This window comes from Rhinolophus sinicus, chromosome 17 (genome assembly GCF_057876585.1).
Source record: "Rhinolophus sinicus isolate RSI-liver-muscle chromosome 17, RSI-T2T, whole genome shotgun sequence".
In the NCBI taxonomy this organism is placed as follows: Eukaryota; Metazoa; Chordata; class Mammalia; order Chiroptera; family Rhinolophidae; genus Rhinolophus; species Rhinolophus sinicus.
Genome location: NC_142517.1, coordinates 11,201,661 through 11,226,935, shown reverse-complemented (window position 1 = coordinate 11,226,935; position 25,275 = coordinate 11,201,661). Strand labels below are relative to the sequence as shown.

Below are 25,275 nucleotides of genomic sequence, written 5' to 3'. Positions count from 1 at the left end.
TATAAAAAAAAAAAAATCAAAATTCTGGGCAGAGAAATCCAAAGCTAAGTAAAATGACCACAGATCAAATATTAATTTTAAAGTAATTACAGAAATTGATGGTAAAATTATTCATCTTCTCGGCAGTTTTAAGGATCATAAAACTACTGCATAAAAGTAAGCGCACCTGTTGAAGTTTAATAATTCAAAAACCAATTCTGCTCACATGATTTCTTAAGGCATCCCAATCTGGGAACATCATCTCAGACGCCCACTGAGGCCATGCAGGGATGTATGAACACCAAGCCTGAATGAAGGACATCTAGCAATTCAGGCCGCAGGCCACCAATTTGTGAATTTTGCGTTAAGTAGGAAGCAGTCTTACAAATACTCAATTCTTATTTATAAATTTCACCATCATCTATAGCAGTGTGACAAAACTGGGCAGATTCTCTGCATATTAATAATTAAATGTATTTGGCAAGGAATGAGGCTTTAATTTTCCACAAAAGGAATGAATCCAACTTAGAGTAATTTTTTCTTGAAAAGATATTTTAGATATACTGGTAACACAGTAGAGATATGTAACACAAACAAACATTTTTTGTGTATTTTTTTTTATTGTTTGGAACACCAAAGTAACCCAAATTTCACATTTACAATGAACTTTTTAATAAAAATATGCTGTACATCAATATTAGAGATACATGTCATACAGAAGTTTTTGAAAAGTAAACATATATACTTATACAGTAAAGAGAATGAACTAAATTGCTGTCATCTTTAATATTCCTCTCTGAATGATCAAAGTTGTAGACTGTTACCGTTAGCTATTGTAAAACCACCACTGTTCTACTTAGCTATAATGGAATGTGAGGTACTAAGAACATACTTCTTTAAGATCAAGTGGCAATTATTGTGCATGAAGTAATTTTATACTTTCAGATTATCAATTACTGAAAGAATCAGAAATTCTAAAAGATGGAGATTTAGTTCTCCACAATTCTGGAAGTGTGGGCTACCTTAGCCCAACACCAGAAACATGTAGTCATATTCCCACACTAACACCCACACTTAAGTCCGATCATCAGAAAATTATTTAAACCAAACAGTCCTTAAAGCACCCTAATCTCCTCCCACCAGTACAATCAGGCCTCACTACAGACTTTTGGGAGATCCGTCAACATTTGTTTGGCCCCTTTAAAAATATTATTGCCATATTTCAGAAATTAAGATCTGAGAACTCAGGTTAAGTCTCAATGACACATTCATCTGCCACTGTAAGAAAACTATTTGAGTATCATTAATGGGAAGAATAGATGTCATGTTGTGCTATCTAAATGAAACACCACTATGGCCAACACATACATTTTCTCAGTAAGCCAACTGATGGAATTCAGTATGTGCAAACTTACGACCTGGTCTAACCTACCACGAAAAGGTCTGAGGCAACTATGCTATGATAAATTTTTTTCCTACAAAGTTTGCTTCCTCTGTCTGCCAAAACATGTAAGTTTAGAACAAACAGCTACAGTCTAGTTTTAGAACTGCAAAATATAAACATTCCTCTCCAGGTATTCTAAATATCGTCTGTGACATTCCTTACCTGTAATAAGCACCCACCACTCACTGAGAGCCTACCCCGTGGCAGGCCCCATGCAGGTTGTTAATTACATACGTCAGCCCATTGAAGCATCACGACATCCTGGTATATCATTTTTATTCCCCCTTTTTACAGATGAAGAAACTGAAGTTTAGTATCATCCTTAGCTTACTTCTAGGTTTTAAGTTTTCCGGTATAGCACATCATTCCCTTTTATGATCATAAAAGAAAACATTAGAGCACCAAGAGAAAACTTGCAAGCATTTGTACTTCTAGGATTCCATCACTTGGTTGACAGCGACAGTACCCTTAACTTGACTACTGATCCTATTTAGGCTGTTGATTAGTACATGCCTTTATCAAAAGCATGGAATTGTGAGATGAGCCCTTTGGATAAGTCTTCCATTATTTGCATACATTGCATTAAAAAGTCTCATTTCTCTAAATGGTCAAATTTCATGGGATATTCTTTTCAAGATTTCTAATTGAAGGAACATGGACGGCATTCCTGTTCTCATGACTGGAACTGCATTTTAGTTAAAAGTGCTCATTTTAACAAGTTTTCGTTTTTATGTTATGTCAAATGTTAACCTTTCCAGATTTGGAATAGCCTTCAATTTCTAAATTTTGTTTTAAAAGTTACAACGTTCATCAGAGGTGAAGTATAAACAGCCACGCATTGAAATACCAGCCATCCACCCATTTAACTCGTGTAACAAATGCCCCTCTCTCATGAAGATTTCTTTCGGGGGGTTGTTGGAGATGGGGGATGAATATCCAAACAGGCATGTGAGGTAACATTAAATGCTAACAAATTTTTCTAGCAGTGCTTAGCCGTACTAAGTTTATTTTTCAAGCTCACCAACTTTTGATCTGTGTTTTAGTTTGTATCACACGCTAGATGTAGAGTTTAAACTATACATTTCAGTAGAGGTAAGAAATAAAGAGCAGAGACTTCAAGATCTAAATGTTAAATCAGAGGCAGGCTACTGATTCTTCAAAGTTGTTTGAAAGTAGTGGTTATTAAACTCTTGAAGATATGAAATCTTCTCACTTATTCAATGAATTTACTAAGCCCGGAAAAAAGCACAAATGCACACAATTTTGTAAATAGTCTCAGATAGCCTAATATCTGTGGACGCTAGACTAGAAAATTTCTTATCAACCATAATTAATCAGGAGTGTGGGGTGAAGGAAAAGAATTGACCAGAAAATTCTATCCAAATCAGATTCTGTGATTCTTGTGCAATCACCTTATTACAAATATGAAGTAAACAAACAAACAAGACAAAACATAACTGAGAGCCAAAGATGTTAAAGTTTCCCGGCTGCTAGTCCAATGTTCCATCTACTATATGATTTCCATTAGGGCGCAGGCCTCTTAAGCAACCTTCTTATTAAACAAATTATTTTCCATCATTATGATGACTACTGCTACACTACTTCTGACAAATTTTAACCCCAAATCATCTTTAATCACAACCCAGTTTGTTAAGGGAAATACAAATCAAGTTTATTGTCAGCCTAAACTCAGTCTTGGAAAGGGCAGAAGACAGCATGCCATTTGAAAACAAATTGATTTTTATTATAAATGTAGTACATGCACGAAGTAAAACTTTCCAATAGTACCGAAAGGTGTAGGTGAAAAATAAAAGTCCTGCATCACAAACCAATGTCCCATACTCCTACATCTCACAGGTAACCAATGTGTTCTTTCCTAAAATTTCTGATTATGAAAGCAAGCGTGTACACACATATACCTCTGAAAAAGACAATGGACTCACAGGACTTAATACCAAGAACAAATTAACTACGCATTAGGAGAATCAAGTGTTAATTATACTTGATAATACCACTGCCAGTACAACAATTTATTAATTTAAAAGATGGTCAGTATAACAAGTATGTATTAATTTATAATTCAAGCAAGCAAGGGTAAGGCCTCTTGATTATTAAAGTTGTAAACAATCTAAATGACACTTCTCTTAATCACAGTAGTAAAGTTGTGGGTCGAGCACAACAGATAAATTCTAGCAGGAGAAAACCGAGGGGTCAGTGGGGAAGCATTACCTCAGGCTGTGCAACTGTCACTCGGACAATGAAGTCATTTTATTGCAATGTATCGAAGATCATTTCTTTGCTAGCCCACAGAGAATGCTACTGAAGTCCAGCAGTTTTAGATGCATAAAAATTGGTCCAGAGAGGAAAAAAACACTATGTTGTCAAAGAAATGTTATCTCTTATAAAGCTGGGACATCTGGGGTTATGTCAGTCATGGACTTTGTGCCAATTCCTTTTCACAGAGACAAATCACTTTTCCATAGCAAATTAAGATGTGCAAACCCAACTGTTATTCAGGTCAAACAAACATGATTTCATCATGGAGGTTGTCTCTTGGGCTACTCTTAGTGAAAACCAAGAGCACATATTTGATTTAAGAGAAAGACCTTCCTCAAAGAAAAGTATCAGCCTCAGAACATTTTACCAAAATTAGCGTTGTTCTTTTTTTTAAAAAAAAGCCTAATTTGAGCAGAGGGGAAAAAACTAATGATAAAAAAAGTTAACTTACCAAGAAGTGAAACAGGCTGGGTTACGGGAGGGGTGGGCAGATTCGTGGGTGCAGCAGGTGGCACAGCAGAGCCATACATTTTCACACTGTCACCAGACTCGGCGTTTCCTCTAGCCCCAGACACCACTGTTGGAATGGGATTTCCAATAGATAAGTCTTTTGTAGTGTCTTCATTTATACCAGCGATAGTAGCTAAGGAATATAATTACATCAACATGTGAAGCTGAATAATTAGTATCTCCCCAGCCAACATTCTCTCGCCATACTATAGACTCTGTTACTACTAGTCCATTTGCCCTCCTACTCCCGACTCCCAGAGGACAACTAAACACAAAGGAAAAACATGCTTACAGTTTGGGATGCTTATTGGTGGTGTGTGAGGAGGAGGAATGGATACTGGTGGAGTGATAGGAGGTGGGGGTCCAGGAGGAAGAAAACCTAGAATAACAAAAATACTGTCAACTTACACTGTATTATTTTATTGCACACTCTATAAAGAATGTTTTCTCAAACAACTTAGTGTACCTGGTGGTAAATGCATTGGGTTGAATCCTGGACGCAAAAATGGTGGAGGAGGAGGGGGGGGAGGAACACCAGGACCAAAGCCCGGCGGAGGAATTCCCAGAGGAGGCGTGAAGGCGGGTGGCTGGAGAGCACCGACGACAGGAGGCCCTGGCTGATGTGGTGGGACCTACAAAGAAGAAAAATGAAGCCACATAGCTCGTCACCCTGCTATCCATATAGTGAGTAGGGATGAAGAAAGTATCTGTTGAAAATACATGTTTCTAAATTTGTGCTGATATTGTAAGAAAAATAGAAAATAGGTATATGTACCCGCCCCAAATGACAGATATCAAAGTTGCACTCTCTACGTTATGACAGCAAACTCACATTGTATTACACCCGTATCTCTTGGTGCTCTGATAGGATATGGTATGTTTAAAAAAAAAAGTTCCATGTTCAGTTTGAGAAATAGAACTCTAAGAAAAGCTATCTGACAATTTTCACAGTGATTAAGATCACAGGTCCTAGGGTCAACCTGCCTGGCCACCCTTTCAACTGGCTTTGTGACCGTGAGCAGTAGGCTCACGCTCTCTAGACCTCAGTTTAATTCATTTATAAAATAGTTAAGTGCCAACCTCACATAATTACGGGGATTAAAAAGTTAATAGATGTTAGTGCCCGGCACTTAATAAACACCCAATAAATATTAGCTATTGTTTGGAAAAAAAAAGTATGATCAATTTTAACATACTAGGCAGGTTTCTTTAAATGAATGCTGATATACATTGAATCTTACTTAAAACCTATACTGGGGGGAGGGGGTGGTAGTTGAGGGTAAAGGGGAACAAATATATGGTGATGGAAGGAGAACTGACTCTGGGTGGTGAACACACAATGGGATTTATAGATGATGTGATACAGAATTGTACACCTGAAATCTATGTAACTTTACTAACAAATGTCACCCTAATAAACTTTAATTAAAAAACAAACAAACAAAAAGAACCCCTATACTGGGATGGCATATCCAAAAAGGTCAACTAAAAGTGGCAATTTAGGGAGTTCATTTATAAAATATCACAGCTAAATATGTAACAAAGCATATGATTTTCTTCTTACATTAAGAAAATCAAGTGTATATCACTTTCGTGATAGTCAGATTTATCTGATCAGATTTAATATTAGAAACTGAGGAAAGAAGGTATTGAAAGACAAGAAAAGTCTAGTAAAAAAACCAAAAGAAAGAAAATTCTAGTAGATCACATATAAAACTAAGAGTCAAGTATTTATAATTTTAACCAAAAGGTTTTCATGGTTCAACTCTTATCATGTTAATAGGAAACCTGCTGAGTAGTTAACACACATTATTTCATTTAATCCAAAACAACTGTGACATAAAATGCCAGAGCCAGAGCCAGGAAAGGGAATTTGCACATTTACAGACAGGAAACGAGGCTTAGAGGTTAGGTGACTTGCTCAAACTCCTACCACTGAGTATAAACAATAGGGTCTGGGATTCATACCAGCTCTGCCAGAATACAGATTCTCGCTTCTGAAGTACGACAACAGCTAAGACTCTATATAAGAATATACCTTCACGTTAAATGGCATTTAATTTAGTCAACAGCTCTCAATTCTCCATTAAAAAAAATTCATGATAGCACCACCAAAATTAGAGCTTTAGAAACTCTCTGTCCTCCAAAATCACTGCTCATTAGGTATAAATCCAAACTCCCTCAGAACAAAGATCCAATAAGGAAACAAGATGAGAGTAGGCAGAATAGAAGAAACTCTAACAGGGTTACATTTCAAGTCTGAAACATTATAATGTGAGACACTCAATAATCTAGACAGATGTAAGGCAATATGAATATATTCTGGTTTTACTAACATTATTTAAAAATGTGTTAAAAAGTTTATAAACAATAATGCACATTTATATACTCATGTCAGTGATAAGATTTAGACAGATCTTTCAGATTTTAAGATCTGTCTTAAAATTTTTTAAATAATGCTCCAAATATTCTTACCTGTGGAGGTGGTACTGTTATAGGTGCAGGAACAGGAATAGGAGGGACAGGCACAGGTAAAGGTTTAGGTATGGGTGATACTGGTTCTGTGTGTGAGGTTTCTGCCCCTCCATTTTGAGCAACTTCATTTTCATGCTTCTTGGGAATTCCTTTCCACTCTGAAAGTTAAAGAAATTTAACAATAAAAGTTAACCATTTTTTGGTTTGTGATTTAAATCTAGAAATAATTTTTAAAATACTGATTATAAAAAACCCCACAATCTGATTATTAAAGAAATGCCTATACTAAATCTTAAAAATATTGGTTAAATTAACAAACAACAATAGCAAACATACAAAAAAAAGTGTATAACCGTGTGCCGGGCACAGTTCTAAACATTTTATATATACTAATTGAATTCTCATAATCACCTATAACTAGTTCCTATTATTATTAGTATTCCCACTTTATAAACACGGAAAATAAAGACAATCTGCCCAAACTCACGTACCTAGTAAGCGGCAGACATGGGACTCAACCCAGAGATACATCTGGCTCTAGAGTCTACATTCCAAACCACAAGTGTCTTGTTTGGACAAAAGACCCTGGGAGGGAGGAGCAGACTCCCTTTTATCATGGACCAGAGCCTTCCAGAATGCCTGGCACCCAGTAGGCCCTTAATACCTGTTTGCCTGAAGAGAGACCAAGCTCTATCTGTTTAAGTGAAGATACTGTGCATTGTGGAGGGAGGAAGCGGGGCATGGCATTGTTTCACCTCCCATGGGCTCTCAAACCATCACTCCTGCTTAAAGGTTCCTTTAATTGTTTACTCTACTTGCCATGCCACCTGTACTCCTCCCTTGCCAGACTATTACCAATCTCAGGTCATGTCCACACATGCGGCCCTTTCCCCCACTGCAACCTCACTGTCAATCTGGCATTTTTAATATTCATGAGCACAAATAACTGCACCTCCTCGTCTTACACATTTGCTTTCGGTTGCTTCTCTGGACATTTAAACATTTTCAAAGAAGTTATTATGAAGCACTAGATTAAAACACAATATCAACACTGTATTTAAGACTCATTTGATCTGTTAGGTTTTCACTGAAAAATTCCATTTAAGATTTGCTTAATATTGCAATTAATAATTAACCCCACAATTAGTAATTATTTTATTTGCATCTCTCCCGCTTAATATAAGTTGCATAACAGCAAAGACTACATTTGTCTTATTCACCATTTTCTCAGTTTATAATGGAGAGACTGGTAAACAGTGGGTACTTGAAAAATCTCCAAATGCAAAGAACAAATATTGTTATATGCACTATCAAGAAAATAGATGAATTTTCAAAGACATTAAATACTGCTTTACCTGGATTAAGTGTATCACTGTCCAACATTCCTCCTTCACAAAAACTCTCCAGTTCTTCAGGCTTGACTTTGTCCCACGGAATATAAGTAACACCAAGTTCTACATCCCAATACTGCTTATAATCTGCCTTTATTCCTTTGTTTAAGGCCCAGGCAATCTATTGCATCATTAATTAAAATATAAAAAGGAAGGGAGAATGTCGTAAGTTCTGAGAGTTCACTGCTCCCCACCATTCTAATCACTGCGACTCGGAGGCCAGGGTGCAGCCTGGCCTAGCTACCCACCCCCAGATCCTATCTGGCGCTAGGAAACTGGTTACCCTTTTATCCCTCTTTGTCCTAGGAAATTGACTGGCATCACATCATCTCCCTATCTACTCCTGCAACCACCCACTGAGCCAGCATAAAAGTTAGAGAAAAGGAAAAAGTTTATCAGAAAAAGTGCAAACTTCCATGCTCAACACAGCCTAATGGGGACCACTTTCAAAAGTCTTGGGTACCTCGGAATTATTCAGCATTAGACAAAATCCTTTTGCAGCACAATCCTAGAACCGAGTGTTATGACATTGAGGAAACACTGACTGTGGCCCCTCAGGAGAAGAACACCCATGTATCTATATCTTTTCTATCTTTGCTGAATATTTCTCATAGTTAATTCTAAAATGAGAGGACAAACTTTAAAATGTAGAAAATCCAAAAATTTTGGAATGACAAAATATTTTACTCAATGACATTTTATTCAACACACTAATCATTTAAATACCTTGATGAACTATTCTATCTACATTTTTTTTAAACAAAGAAAATTCTACCACAAATCTAACATTTAAAATTTTACGTTAACTTTTAGCAGATAACCTCTTTTTAAAAAGATGCATATGAAATGCCTCAGTGTCCAAAATTCCAGTTTAAAAAAAATGAACTGTAAGGCATTAAAATGTACCTTTATGGATTTCTGGTTCACTTTATAGTTTCCTCGGCTCAGTTTCTGCAGGGCACGATAAGCATCTTGCCTATGAACCATAACAATATACGCACAACCTCTGGGAGGAATCATCTGCTCAAAAACATTTTAATATTATAAAATAAGATAACGAAACCAAACAGCAACAAGATATAATACTACCGTGTTTCCCCGAAAATAAGACTGGGTCTTCTATCCTATCTCCCTGAAAAATAAGACCAGGTCTTATATTAATTTTTGCTTCAAAAGACACATTAGGGCGTATTTTCAGGGGATGTCTTATTTTTTCATGTACAACAATCTACATTTATTCAAATACAGTCACGTCATCTTCTGGAACATTGTCATAACGTACTAAATGCGTCCGTCTGGCTGACGATCTTAACTGGGGCTTATTTTCGGGGTAGGTCTTATTTTCAGGGAAACACAGTAAGTAACTAGTACCAACAGCCCTAAATAACCCCCTCCCCAACCAAGCCAGTGTTCCATCACCTGAGATTAAATGAATTTGTAAATTGGCAATTCAAGTTTGCTCTCAACTGCCAATTATTAATGAGCCTACAGTTCCCCAAGCTTTGTTACATAAAAACTTTTCTAAAAAAACGTTTTAAATTAAACTTGGTTATCAAAGAAACATGGTTAAATGCAGAAAACGCTACACATGGACTCACAACACCTAAACTCTAGTCATATCCACAAACCTGGGCAAATTTTGACTTAGGTCTCAAGTCCTTAATTTGGTAAAATGACAATCACATCTGTCCACTGTCATTAAATCATTTAATGAACACTCACATTAATTGATTCAATTGGACCAAACTCTTCTAAGAGACCGGCAACATCCTGCTGAGTAGTCCTTTTGTCCAGCTGTCCCACCCAGAGTGTAGTACTACAAACTTAAAATAAAATCATCATATACATACACATTTGATAATGAACAGTACTATAACTTACATGAAAAAATTGTAGAAAATATGCCTAAGTGACATTATGATACCTCAAGTTCAAGTAGTGATTCCACATACATTTAAGAAATTCCAGAAAACTGTGCTAGTACTTCCAGAAATGAAACCAGGATAGTGAATATGCATAAGAGATGGAAAAAAAAAACTGGCCTTTTTGGGGCCAGATCTAACACTTGATCCCAACTCTCCTGATCACCAACCAATTCAGTGCTTTTGTTTTTTGCTCATTATATGTAGTTGTCCTTTTCCAACTGTTAAGTGTATATGGTTTTTCTCTTACGTTGTGCCCTAGGTAATAAGCCTTCCAGAAATCTCATATATGCCCTAGTCATAGAAATTAAAATTTCAATAATAGCCATGGACTATAGTACACCTTATAAACTTTCTAAACACAACATGAGATTCAGGAAATAATCTCTTTAGTCTGTGTAATGTAGTCTGTAAATTGTTAATCTTTATAAAAGAGGATATTAGTTATTATGGGGGAAATACCCCCTTTCATTGTATACAGGAGAGCTAGTTAATGACTATATTTCACACATTAAATTTAAAACACACTATTATTCAATACTGTTATTGTTTCACTCCTTATCGCTGCTTTACAGCTGGTTTGACATAGAAAAGCAATCCAAGGGTATACACCAAACAAATAAGATGTGATAAAACAGTATTTTGCTAAAAGCTATAAAACAGTTTAAACCCATGACACGAAAAAACTAATGTAGGAAGTTTGAATGTAAAGGCTAATTTACCACTCGCAGTTTCTGATTTGATTGGAGGAAGGCCCTTTTGTCGGCGTTCTCTTTCTTTTTCTCGATCCCGTCTTTCTTGGGATCGAGATCTAGGAGAGTGCCGACGTCTATCTCTGGACCGAGATCTAGAACGTCGATGACGAGACCTCCGAGATCTAGAACCAGATCGAGAGCGCCTTCTTTTTGGTGACCTAATGTTTTCAGGAGGGAGGAGAATGGATAGCACATAAAAAAATTTTTTCAAATGTAAGCATGTATTAATCAGAAAAAAATACAAGTAGGTAATTTAATGTTTGGATATATAAGAATTTGATAGCAGGGAATTCATTCTAAAGATTAATGTGTTCAAAGTTAGAAAGCATGCACATATTTTAAATGAGATAAAGAAGGTTGCCAGCTTACAAAAGTACCTCTCATCTTCGATACCTCTGGTACTATACTAAATTACATCTTTGTAGTGTCAGATGCTAATTGCCACCATTGAGATATACTGCAACTACTGTTATCTCTCTTCTCAGTAAAGTCTTCTGTTCTGCAGCAATTAAAAATGTAATCTGATTATAGTACTGATCATCTTTCCACTTTGTTGGCTGATAAACTTGTACAGAAATTTTGATTACTATTATAAGAATTATTAGTACTGTGTTTCCCCAAAAATAAGACCTAGCAGGACAATCAGCTCTAAAGCGTCTTTTGGAGCAAAAATTAATATAAGACCCAGTCTTATTTTACTATAAGACAAGGTCTTATATAATATATGATATGATATAATACCGGGACTTATATTAATTTTTGCTCCAAAAGACGCACTACAGCTGATTGTCTGGCTAGGTCTTATTTTTGGGGAAACACAGTATATAACTCTTATAATTTCATGTATAATGTCTACCTGTATGTAGCCATTAGAGCAAGTCGAAGGGAAAAAATGTGGGTAAGATGACCTTAGAATTTTTTGAAAATTAATACTGCCCCCAATCCACAAACAGACATACCAAGTGTTATTTTATTAACACTGCATATCTGAAAACAATCCAGCTTGACTTTAATCTCTATGTCTCCTAAGACATATAGGATTGGAATACCATTTTCTATAAATTACCTGGATGCTGACCTAGATCGCGACTTTCTGTTGTCAGACATATGCCGCTTAACTTCTTGAATACAAGGTTGTTCTACCTCCATTTCCTTTAAAAAACAAACAAACAAACAAACAACCACCAATCATTACATGAGAAAAGTGGAAATTATAAATAATGTCAAGAGGACAAAATCTAAAACCCACTAAACTTCAAATCTCCCTGAAACGGTTCTTTTGGTTACTTGAGACTGAATTACTTGTTTAATAATGACTGGCCTTCAGTGGGAAAAAATTTTTTTATGTGGTTTATAAGATTAGAAGTACTCCACTTCTGGAAATTGCTTCGTATAGGTTACCTACTGTTTTAATAAACCATCACCTAAAATGGTGAAATAGGCATTCTATACTGCCTCAATCCTCAAGAACCTTATGAAATCGACAATATTATGTCCATTTCCCAGATGAAAAATGGGAACAGAGAGGATTAATATGTGCTTAAGGTAACTGTCTTCATTTTTCAAAAATGAAGATAAGGAGCAAATAGGCAGGAATCTGCACTCAAGTCAAGGCAACCAGTACAATAATCAACCATCGAGAATGATGTTTTACCTGATGTGCCTTCTGCGTAAGTGGTTCATTTTGTGCCTGAAAAGCAGCTTGGAAAGGCTGCTGTACGGCTGGAGTTGGAGGAATCACAGACTGAGCCATGGGAGGAAAAGGAGGTGTAGGAAGAAGGCCAAATCCTGGCATCTGTCCATTAGGAGGAAGTGGAACCTTTTGTTTTTAAAGAAAAGTGTGTAAGTAGATTTTAGGTAATAACTACCAAAAATAATTAGAAAAACTCTTACCTTATATAAAACTAAAATATTTTCAATAAATTTTGATCAAGGAAAAACTACAATGACATGCAACAATGAACAATTTCCATAGATAATCTTCATCCAAAGAATTGTTAAATATCCAAGTATATAGGTTACAAATCTTGTAACTCATTTTAAAATTATGAATACACAGGTTGGGTTTTATGATTTATAACTTCACTTATATGAAAGCTATGCGGCAGACTGAACTTAAAGTTAGAGTTACTCTATTGCAAATTGTCTCTCTTCAACTTTAAAGGCAATTAAGACTTTTGGGAGAAAGAATGGCTAGAAGCATCGACTTCTAGGTTCATTTTTTTAAAATTTACTCTAAGGGGACTTTCAACTAACATATCTACTTTTAGGATTTTAAAATATAATAATGACAACAACCTAACATATTTCTGCATGTGCTATTCCAATGCCAGTACAATTAAAAATATAATTATGTCACAAGAGTAGTCTTCCTAAATTATTTATAAACTTTCAGTAATTGTTAAACATTTAGAAATAAGTTCATAGGTTTTCTTCATATTTTAAACCAGCTTATAAAAGACTTTTCAAACTTCATCAACAAGTTACTAAAATCACAGTATCAATTTCTTATTACGAAATGTACAGAATAGACTGAAAATGATATGGAAAAGAAAATGAATATAGTTTAAACACATTTCTTACAACCCTTTCTAAACTAAGGCTATAAAGCATTATTTCCCAAGGCTGGTGGTACAACAGAATCACTACACAATTAAAAAAATACTCTAGATTGATTGTAGCACTGGGTTTGTATTGTTTTAAATGCCCCTTCCCGCCCCCATTAACTTGGATGCATTGTCAAGTTTAGGAAACTCTGAATTAGAGGATTTACTAAAATAAATCCAATGAACAAATCTCTACTAACTTCCTGCAATTTGCCTGTGTGCTATTCTCCTTTCACTACAGATTTCAAACTACAGTCCCGAATGTTGAGAGCTGAAAGATCGCTAAAGCATCTAATCACACAACATTTACCAAACGGGATCTTTGCAAGGGAAAGAACTATAGAACTAAACAGGCCAGTTCCCTAAAATAGAGCCATAATCTCTAATATTTAGCATCCTTGTTTTAATTAAAGCAAAAAGCAACTCAAATCATTATGTACTCAACAGCTTTCGATCCCACAGCTAAATAATAGTGGTCTGTGAAAAGCAACCCATATGCTCTAATGACTGTCTTCAGTCACTAAAACAGTGGTAAGAACAACATTCTGTACCTGATGGTGTACTGGCTCCGGCTGTATCGCCATCATTCGAGGTTGAAACTGATCCATATTTTGATGCTGGGTATATGCTGGTTGCTGCATGCCATCTCCAGGAAATCCACTAAAGAAAGATGAGCAAGCCTTTTACCCATTCAAAACACATGAAATTCTCAACCACACTTATACTACAGAAGCATAAAGAATGATGTTCAGGAGTCATTAATAATCAACATTACTGAATCATATATTTGCCTATATAGTAACTTATACACTCAGCATTATTCCAAAAATAAAACGCATTTTCTTATTGTGAATCTCATGGGATGCCCTTCCAATTTGGGAGAAAACCCAAAATATCACAACTTAAAAGAACGACTCTATGAAAAAGGACTTTGTCACTAAACGTTCCTTACACTGTGCCTTACAAAGATTACCAACTCTATATCCAGGGAGGAATCAGATAGAAACTTACAAGGGCGCCTGCGGAGGAGAGGTGGCAGGGGCGACCGCAGCGGGCACGGGAGCAGCAACAGCAGTGGCAGCTGTGGTAGCAGCGGCATCTTCTTTCTTGGATTCTTCCACAGCTTCTGGCTCATCGTCATAATCAAATCTGTCAAGTAGCTTCTGGAATAGGTATGTCAATATTCCATTTTAAAATTTCGACTGTGATTCAGTGCACAAAACTTTGTAAGAACAACAGATGTTCATATCATCATCTAGAATCCCACCATGCCATCATGTACAAACCTCATTTGGAAAAGACAATTTTTTTGTTCTGCTTTTCTTCCCCAATTATAAATGTAGTGTTTTCTTTCTATTTTCTATATGCTTACTTTATTATTAATTTAGCAACATAAATATTTTACTAAAATAGCCATGTGCCTAGACTAAAAACTTCTGGAAGTTTGCACACATGGTAATGTGTGTACATTTTATTGTCTTAACAATCACCATAAGTGCCTATAGAAAAATGTCCACATGCTGCTTGCTCAAGAATATACTAATATAAAAAGGAAAAAGAGAATGGCACAGAAGGCCATAAATAAGTCTCACTAACTGTGTATACTAGCTTCTTTCTTAAAACTTCACAGCTCACCTCAGATTACCAGAAACTTTCATTAAAAAATAAAAAGAATCAGGACACTTCACAAGATCACATATCTAGAAGAAGAGCCATTTAAAAATTACAGCTCCATTTATTGAGAAAGGAAGGCAGGAAAGGAGCACAATGAAATCTCCTACTATGTTCTGGCAGATTACATATACTAGTTCATCATCACAAGAAGCATGCGACGTAGATCTATTTTCTTTCTACAGACAAGAAAACTAAGGCTTAGATCATTAAGAAATATAACCAAGACTGTACAGTCAGTGAATGGCAGAATTGGAATGTGGACACTGGTCTTTTCAACCTCAAAGCCATCAATCAGTCTCAGGTATCCAACAAGCAATCTTCTTTCAAGCTGTGTCCATTCTGCTCATGGATTTCAAACCTCAAACTCCTAAATGTGGTGTTCCGTGATAGTTCTGCCTAGAAATTCTGGCTCTATCTTACTAGACAGCAGATTTCTAAATTATAAAGGGAAATCCCCTTTTTGGACAATATTTGTGTTTCTTTCTATGTAATTCTAGGACATGTGTTAAAGTAATTATAACTGAACAATCTAATATGGCCCAGGCACCTGTTTTACACACATTAGTTTATTTAACCATCACAGCAATAAAGTATAGCTACTACCATCTCTATTTTGCAAAGGTGTACACTGAATATTTAAGTAACTCAAGATAGTGACAGGAGCCAAAATTAACACTCGGGTCTAAATTGTCTACAAAAAAAACAAAACCTGTGATCTTTGCAGTTTATCTTACATGTGATATGTCCTTTAAAGTTTTATTATTTATACCTAGTACTTTGGAAAATGACTAAACATCTAAGAATAAATGAAACAAGAAACATACAAGACATAAAAAAAGAAATTATAATAAATGGAGATTCTGTATAAAAAGCTACCAGTACTTCTTCAACTAACCTATAAATTCATAAATTCTAAAACTTATGCTGAAGTTCATTTGGAAAAATATGCTGTGATGGTTAACTTTATGTGTCAATTTGGCTAGGTTATGGTGCCCAGTTTTTGGTCAAATATAAATCTAGATGTTGCTGCGAAGACATTTAAAAAATGTGATTAACATTTAAATGAGTAGACTCTGAATAAAGAAATATCCTCCCATAATGTGAGTGGGCCCCAACCAATCAGTTGAAGGTTTTAAGAGCAAGAACTTAAAAATCACGACTATCCCTTTCCTTCCTGTTTCTGTGCGAACGTGTGTGTGTGTGTGTGTGTGTGTGTGTGTGTGTATGTGTATTTAAAATTGGTTCTGTTTATCTGGAGAACCTTAATACATAGCCAAAGAAAATTTGGGTTGGGAGGGGAAGGAGGAGGACAACACCTAGATATAAAATATGGTATATAAGCTGTAAGTACTTAAATTGTTATGTGCAGAAATAAACAAATACATTATTAGTGTCTAGAAATAGACATAGAAATAAATGGGAATTTTGTGTATGACAAAAATAGGGAGAATTGGTTATTTCTAGACACATAAAGATTTAACTATCTTGGACCATATTCTAAAGTAGGTTCCAAAAGAATTAAAGAGACAAACAAAAAACAAAAATATAAAACTACTAGAACATAGAATTTTAAAATTCTGGGGAGGTGCGGAGGTTCCTCAAAAAATTACGAATAGAATTGCCATATGACCCAGCAATCCCTCTCCTGGGTATCTACCCTAAAAATCTGAAAACATTTATCCATAAAGACAAGTGTGCTCCAATGTTCATTGCAGCTTTATTTACGGTGGCCAAGACATGGAGACACCAAAGTGTCCTTCGATAGATGAATGGATAAAGAAGTTGTGGTATATATACACAATGGAATACTATTTGGCGGTAAGAAAAGATGAAATAGGACCATTTGTGACAACATGGCTGGATCTTGAGATTATAATGCTAAGTGAAATAAGTCAGACAGAAAAAGTAGAGAACCATATGATTTCACTGATGTGTGGTATATAAAACTAAAAACAACAAAAGAACAAGACAAATAAAGAAACAAAAACTCACAGACACAGACAATAGTTTAGTGGTTACCAGAGGGTGAGGGGGGCTCTAGAAGAGGGTAAATGGGGGCTAATATATGGTGATGGAAGGAGAACTAACTCTGGGTGATGAACACACAATGTGAGATACAATGTATTACAGAATTGTATGTCTGAAATCTATGTAACTTTACTAACAAATGTCACCCCAATAAACTTTAATTAGAAAAAAGAAAAATTCTGGGGAGAGGTCTCCTAATCACAACACAAAATAGAAAACTAATAAACAAAACCACAATATGTAAGAACGTATGTTCACATGTGCATGGAAATAGGTCTGAAAAGACATACACAAATCTGTTCAAAGCAGAGTGAAATTGCTTCTTTTTACTTTAGAACTTTGTTATTTGTATTTTTTCCCTTATGCATGTGCTTTTTTGGTACTCCAAAATTTTATCCAACATTCCTTAATCAGCAGTCATTCATAAATCACGAAGATATGACAACCAATATTTACAGCATGAATTCTTAATTTGGACTAGCTGCAGTAATTATATCTTATAATTAGAATGCTGGAAAGAATAAGAAATTATAGAGATGATTAAAACAAAAAGATATCACTTAGTTCTAGAACTTTCAAACTTTTGTGTTTTTTTGAGTGAAATCTGGAAAATGAAATACAATTTCATATAGCCATAAACCCAATAACTAGAGAAGACATAAAACAGACAAGAGTGGAGTTGTTTGGGTTAACATTTCAACAAGCAGCTCTGAGCTGTGCATATTCAGCACATCTGTATCCTTAGTGGCAGCCCCTTAAACATGACATTGCCTAACAGAGTAGTTGGAAGACACTGAACCAACCCACACCCTCACGGTATAAATATGTTAACTAAAGTTTAACAGCAAAAAATGAGAAGTAATTTAAATGTCTTTCATTATGGGAAGGGCTAAACTGTGTTGTGTCCACAAAAGGAAAATGTCTAAGAAACACTAAGTAAAAACATAGATCTAAATCTATTAACCTTAACAACCACAATAATAACGAGGTAAGAGGATTAAGATCAAAACAAACCAGATACAAACTCTGTGTGTGTGTGTGTGTGTGTGTGTGTGTGTGTATGACCAAATAAAAGCATAGATCCACAGGAAATTAATTCTGAAAAGATGTACAGCAAAATATTATAGTAGCTATCTCCAAATATGGGGGTTAATGGTGAATATACTCCCGTTTACTTTTCCTTTATATTTTTTTTACTGAAAATTTTTGTGATGAGTATGTTACATTTATAACCAGAAAAAAAATAATCAATGTTTTGATGTTGAGGGAGGAAATCCCTCAAATCACAAAACAACAAATAAACAATGCACAGAGAGGCTAGAAAAGAGCTAACTTCCACACCCCCAGATGAGTGACATAAATAGTGTGGTGGGTTATGTGACAGAAACGCACCTTGTCAAATGTAGTTTTTTGTTCAGGTGGTTGTGTCGGAGCTGCCTTTAACTGAGCGGTGATAGCCTGAACCTGAGCCATCACAGCGTTATCTACAGCAGGAGACTGTGGTTTTGGAGGCTGTTGAAAAGTCTGCAGGATCTGCTGAAGCTTAAAGAACGGGAAAACTGATAAACCACATAACAAAGTACAATCATTGTATCAAGATATTTTACAAAAAACCAAAAAACAAACAAACATAAAAAACCTCAAAGGTGACTCAAAATCGCATACAGGCAGAGTACACTAGAAAAAAGAATCAACATTTTTGTAATGGTTAAGTCTGTTGTGAATAAACATATCAGGGATACAATGTCTATCACTTAAAGTTAAAAATGTATGTTGACAACCTCAATGGTAAGAAACTAATGGTCACGAAGAAGAGAAAATACACCAAACAATAAGTAAGGTAAATATATGTTTTCTAGAAAAATGTGAAAAGTCATCTCTAATCCAAATAATTTTGAAATCAGTTAGAAAAGCTAGAATTGTGAGCAACAACAATGGCCACTTAGCTCTGAAGTTCCCGTCAAAGGGGTATTGCTAATTCTTAGTGTGTTGTTCCCTTGCTTTTCACCTGTCCACATTTTCCCGTTACCCCTATGCCATTACCTTTCTTGTCAGGCTTTTCTAGTTGAAAAGTAGAACTATTTCCTCTCTTGAATGTGCTCACTAATTAGGAACAGAAAATAAGAACTGACAATAGTACCGAACTGCAAACAATTTAATCTTTGGATAAATAGTTTACCTGTTGACCTTGAGTTGACTGAAACAGCTGGGCCACAGCAGCAAAAGCATCAGAGCTGGGCAACTGTGGTACAGTTGGTACAGAATTTGTAGTGGCTTGTGGGGGCGGTTCAGAAGAAACTTTAACTGGAGGTGGAGGTGAACCTAAAAAAAGAAAAGGTCACTAAGGCCTAAGAAACCTTTAACTTACGAATTTTCCTTTTTAAATTCCACTAGGCTTCTTTACTAAAATAACATTCTATTCCATTTAACACATACTAAAAATATACTGTGATATTAGAGTCTGTACTATAACAAGTGCTAGGAGGGCATTTTTGATTAGAAATAAGAATTATGTAAAAAAGAAAACAAAACACCATACCTTCCTTCCATGATGTAAACTTAAGTTTCCTTTTTATGGAAAAATTCCAACAATATAAATAAGAACCCAAACTTTTTATATACAAAACAATTATACCATTTTCTAAGTTCACAGACACACTTGACCATACATACCTTCATTATTAGTAACATTTTCTGCTACTGGGGCAGCATTACTGGTTCCTGCTGCCATGTCCAAAAGAGGTTGAATAATTTCAATTTTGAATACTCCATTTTTTTGCCAAAGGTTCAGCACACGAACTATTTTACTCTGTCATGTGTGAGAAAACATGAATACAAAACAATTATTTGTGTAAGTTATTATACCTCTTACAAAAGAAAATACGAAAAAAATCTCTCTCATCAGAATCACAACCTGGTTAAATTACTCTAATCAACATTTCTTCAGTAGTGTAATCTACAGTAAGAAACAGTGAAAGGAAAAAAAAGAAACATAACCCAGAGAATCAAATGTACTGTAATAATAAAATGCATTTGAAGTTTTCATTATATTTGATTTATGGTTACAAAGAAACCCATCACTGACAAAAACAAACAAACAAACAAACAAACAAGTTATAGACGTGAAGAAGAATTTCTTTAGGATGATTATAACTGTTAAAATATTTAAGGAACTGGCAAGTAATTGATATGTTGTTTCGTGGACCAGTAAATATGAAGAAAGAGATCCAGGTAAGATGTGTTATTTACGTTACAACTCTTATCTCCTACTCAAGGAATGATCTTCTTTGTCTCGTGTATGTTTTTCTCACAACAACACTTCTCCAATATAAACAAAGAATCCACAACACTCAAATTTATATGCTGTTTATTGTAAATGTCTCCATTCTTCACTATTCTGAGTAGGTTTACCAGCGTATTTATCCCATTTATGGGAGTCTATGTATAGTAAAACCAGCTATATACATGAAGAATTAAATGCTGCAGTCTGATTGATAATGAATACCACTAATGCTCTTGCATCTCTATATGCTAGGTAAAGCCATTAATTACTGGTCCCTTCCTTCTGGAATAAGCAACTGTATGAGTTGCCTTTCTCTACTCCCGAATTTCTTTATCACTCAACTTTCCAACGTCTTCCTTAAAGCTGGTGCTCCTTTCGTAGTTCAACAGTACAACACTCCTGAAGGACTTTATAAGATAAATACATGACTACTACAGAAAAAACTGGGTTTTGTTTCAAGTTCACAGAGATTATCTTTTTAGTCATACTTCAGGCTTCAAATATCTAAAATACATTTAAGTAGATTCAAATAAATATAAAACTAAAAACAAGAACACAAGTTTTAAAAAATTATTAGGTCTACCTTATCTTCAGATGGACAAAGATACAAATACTGGAATGTGGCGGTTATGTTTTTAGAGAATCTTGGCCCAAAAACATCTTTATCAGTTCCAAACTGATGACGAGACTGTCGCACTATTGAGTCGATTACATATAATCCCGGAACCTTGTATTCTGGTTTACACTACAAAGATAAAGATGTAAAGTCAGTACAAGAAAAGCAGAATCACAATTTGACACTCATTAATCTCACTTTTCTGAAATTCTGTATACCCAGTGACTGTTTCTATTGAGAAGCTACTTCAATGTTTAGCTCCTACTGGATTGCTTGTCAAATGTCCCACAGCTCTATACAGAACTACCATTCTCTTGACATTCATACCTCCAGTATTTTACTTTTCCTCAATCCCTGTACCTCCCCCACTCACAATTTCCCAGAATCACTATTACTTTACCAATCCCTAAGCCACTTCCATACAAGTCCACTTCTTTATAATAGTTTCTACTCCAATTCATCCTGCTCAAAAAAATAATTTTTACCTTTTAAAATTATGAAAAAGGTAATTTTAACAACATATCAATTTTAATTCTGTTATAGTACCAGAGAAACCAAAACTAAAAGGAGAGTTGATTTTTGGCTTAAGAAATTGATAAGATAAAAAGAATAAGGAAATACATATCTACATACATTTTGGTGGTATAACCTTTATGAGAGATGATTTAGCAATAAAAGCAAAGACATTTCATTCAACAATTCTACATCTAGAAATTTATCCTAAGAAAAACAATTATGACACATCTAATTTTTTTCCATTGGCCAGCCACTGTGTAATGTCCAACAATAGGGAACTGAACTGGCTGAGTAAATGGTGGAAACCATCATGGGATGGAATACTCTGCGATGTTTATGATAAATACAGTGGAAAAGCAGGTTATCAATCCACGTCTCCATTTTTCCTTTTATAAATGTAAATAATAAAAATGAGTAGATCCAAATGTAAATATTTGTAATGATGTGGAGTGGTGTCATGCAGGTAACTTAATTTTTCCATTTTACTTTAATTTCCTACTATAATAACCTCTATGACCAGTTAGAGCTGGTGAAGCTCTAACTCGCATCTCTCAGGGAGTCTTCCAAGGCCATGGATCAGAGACATCTGCACACACACTTGTTAGTATGTACTACATGGCACAGCTCCGGACTGGCGGAGATGACAAAGATGTCTAAGTCTCCGTTCTTAGTCCTCTACTGAGACAGATATGTGGCAATCACACAGCTATAAACAACATATCACTACTGTAGAACTGAAAATGGTTTAATTATGATTGGTGCCGGGTAAACTTTACAAAGTGATTTCATTGGAAATACTCCAAGATGAGTTAAATGCCAACCGAACAGACAGGGCAGAGGGCAGAGGAGGCATATCAGGCTCAGGGAAGAGTCTTGCCCAGCAGATAAGAAACTGTTAAGTGCCTCTTCATAGTAAGTGCTCCATCAATAGTATTGCTATACATTTTGTTTCCTTAAAACAAACCAACCTCTAGAGATTAAAAAGAACTTCTAGTGACAACTTTTTTGTATAGTGGCTTTACAAGCAAGCATCCACACTACAATTTAGAAAGTAAATTACAAATACTGAACACAACTAAAATGAGGTAATAATAAATGGATAGTTACCTTTTTGATGAACTTTTCTACTATTTGAACTACATGCTTATAAAGCTGAAAAAGAATTTAAAGAAAATTATTGTCCAGTTTACATGTTTCTCCACTTCCTATAATGTAATTAGAAACTACTTAAAACCTTGAAACTTGCACAATTTGAATAATTCTCAATACTGAATAAACCACGAGAAATAATCTATAGTCAACAACTGAAAAAACCATTAACAAATCAGAAAAATGAACTAAAACAAAAACTATAAACCCCCATCAAATAGGTCTTTTTCTTAGATTTTTAATCAATAAACATTCATAAAGCAGTATATCAGGCAACTTTATGAGAGGGAAAGGAACAATGGAACTGGAACTAAATCATGCAGTTTCTAAGTGAGTCACTTTTATTTAGGTTTGATCTTCGATAAGAAATTTAATTTCATGGAGCCGGAGTTTTTTTTTTTCCAATAGAAATGAACCTAATATTCAGCTGATTTATGACAAGGATTAAGTTAAATAAAGAAAAACACCTGCCACTCAACTCTCTACTTCTGGGAATTTCAAATTTTTTAGCACCGCACACACAAAATGTAACTACATGAATAATGGATGTGTTAATTAATTAGCTTGATTGTGGCAATCATTTCACAATGTACACGTGTATCAAATCATGTTCTACTACGTGTTATTAAATATATACAATTTTTATTTGTTAATTATACCTCAATAAAGCTGGAAAAAATATACAGGGAAACTACTAATAACAAAAAGGGGTAAAACTCGTTTTTGAAATAATGTTACAATGCAAATGTACCATACTGTAGTATCATGTACCTTCAGCAAAAGCTGATTAGTGTTCACAAGATGAATTCTCATGTTTAATAACATTTTCAAAATCTCAAAAACATTTTCAAATTAAATATATTTACTCCCCTTTTACCTTAATGGCTTTAATAGCAGCTTTTGTGATGAGAATCATCTTGGCTCGAGAGATGGGAGGCTTCATATCCATAAGTGAAAAGAGCTTAAAAAACAAGCAAAAAAAAAAAAAGTTTTTAATTAAAGGTAAAATTAGAGGTCAATTCCCCATTTCTACAAAGATACCGTATTTCCCCAAAAATAAGACATATTAATTTGGGGTCTTATATTAATTTTTGCTCCAAAAGACGCCATTAGGGCTATTTTCAGGGGATGTCTTATTTTTTCATGTATAGCAATCTACATTTATTCATGTACAATCTACATTTATTCATTTATTCACGTACAAAAGTCTACATTTATTCAAATACAGTCATGTCATCTTCTTCTGGAACGTCATTATAACTCTCCAAACCCCGAATTCCAACTTGAATTTCTTGCGACTCCATTTCCTGTAGAATCATTAGCCCCGATCTCTCATGTCCAGCAATAGAGCTCTCCTTGAATGAGCACTTCTTGTCCATGTAGTCTGCTCGTAGTGCACTGGCAACACAGCTGTCAGTGATTCTATCCCATGTATTCTTCATCCAAGTCACGACCTCTTGCAGGCTAGGCTTCACAAAGTTTCCACGCTGATTTCTTTCCATTCTATTTTCAATGCAGTCATTGATTTCCATATGCAAATGGTCCTCGAATGGCTTGTTTATTACAATATCAAGAGTCTGGAGATACACAGTCATTCCTGCGGGAATCATTATTTGATCTAGTCTTCTCTCTGCAAGGAAGTTCTTCATGTCTTTAGCACAGTGAGTACTGGCTAAATCCCCGAATAGCAGACCTCTTTGGCCACCTCGCAAAACAAGTGGCAGCATTAAATAGACCCACTTCCTTGTAACTGCTTGTGTGCACCAGGCTTTTTTGGTTTCAAGAACATAAATGCCTGAAACACGTTCAACCTTATTTTTCTAGCCCTCAGTGATGATTAGAGGTGGGGCTTTCTTTCCATTCAGACGAATTGCCAAAATACAGGTAACACGTGCACTTTCGTAACCAATGGAGGGAATGTGGATTGACAAGGCACCCCTCTCTGCTCAATTGCCGTTTGAGATCCTTGGCCCATCAACACTGCAGTCTCATCCACAGCAATCATGTTGGAGAGTTGGTATTTAGAAAAGTCAGTGCCATCAAAAAGGGCTTGAATGCAAGCGCACATTTAATACCTTCAGTATCTTCCAGCTTGAACAGTGTTGTCAAACTTAGAGACAGTTCACATGGCTGAAGGAAGCCTTCCAGCCAGTGTTGTGAAGCTCTGAATTCTTCTGGGGATATTTCTAACTGTGGTGCCATTGCAAGGGCAAATGCTTGAATATCAGCCCTGTGCACAACCAAAGCCTTTGCTCTCTTGTCAGCAGTCCACTCACAGATGATGTCTTCCAGCTCAGGAAATAATGGTTGCCGACCTGATCCACACTTGTGCTTCTTAGCATTTCCCTTGTCCACCTGTTGACTGAGGCATAGTACTCTGCTCACCATTTTCGAACCATTCGGAGATCCAACTTTTTCTCTTTGCAGAAAGCTGTAAGATTCTTGCCCCGGGAGTCCTTTACGATACCTTTCTTGCACTCGACAGAATAGCTCTTTCTTTTTGCACTCATCTTGTCTGGGGGTCAAAATATTATTCCCTTTAAATCTACTATTAAATCAAGTGTTAACTGAAGACTTACGAGACAGGAGTGGCAACAAAAATGATGACAGTTAAGAATGATGGTCCACACAAAAGCGACGAAAAATTGCA

The 25,275-nt window shown here is 35.5% G+C and overlaps 1 protein-coding gene across 4 annotated transcripts in view; it reads right to left on the bottom strand.

The window, feature by feature from the left end:
* SCAF4 (SR-related CTD associated factor 4) overlaps positions 1–25,275 on the bottom strand; it is a 61,894-nt gene that overhangs the window by 16,482 nt on the left and 20,137 nt on the right. The window contains exons 2-19 of one of the 4 annotated variants that reach the window (XM_019730173.3): positions 23,503–23,586; positions 22,584–22,628; positions 20,928–21,089; positions 19,735–19,870; positions 19,241–19,383; positions 18,454–18,603; positions 14,371–14,522; positions 13,911–14,019; positions 12,408–12,572; positions 11,820–11,905; positions 10,721–10,911; positions 9,799–9,899; positions 8,983–9,096; positions 8,041–8,197; positions 6,686–6,843; positions 4,677–4,842; positions 4,503–4,589; positions 4,152–4,343 (exon numbers count right to left, since the gene is read on the bottom strand). In XM_019730173.3, the coding sequence (XP_019585732.2) occupies positions 4,152–4,343; positions 4,503–4,589; positions 4,677–4,842; positions 6,686–6,843; positions 8,041–8,197; positions 8,983–9,096; positions 9,799–9,899; positions 10,721–10,911; positions 11,820–11,905; positions 12,408–12,572; positions 13,911–14,019; positions 14,371–14,522; positions 18,454–18,603; positions 19,241–19,383; positions 19,735–19,870; positions 20,928–21,089; positions 22,584–22,628; positions 23,503–23,586 (2,398 nt within the window). The remainder of the gene's footprint in view (positions 1–4,151; positions 4,344–4,502; positions 4,590–4,676; positions 4,843–6,685; positions 6,844–8,040; positions 8,198–8,982; positions 9,097–9,798; positions 9,900–10,720; positions 10,912–11,819; positions 11,906–12,407; positions 12,573–13,910; positions 14,020–14,370; positions 14,523–18,453; positions 18,604–19,240; positions 19,384–19,734; positions 19,871–20,927; positions 21,090–22,583; positions 22,629–23,502; positions 23,587–25,275) is intronic. The other 3 variants (XM_019730175.3, XM_019730174.3, XM_074326145.2) reach the window with 3 other exon arrangements.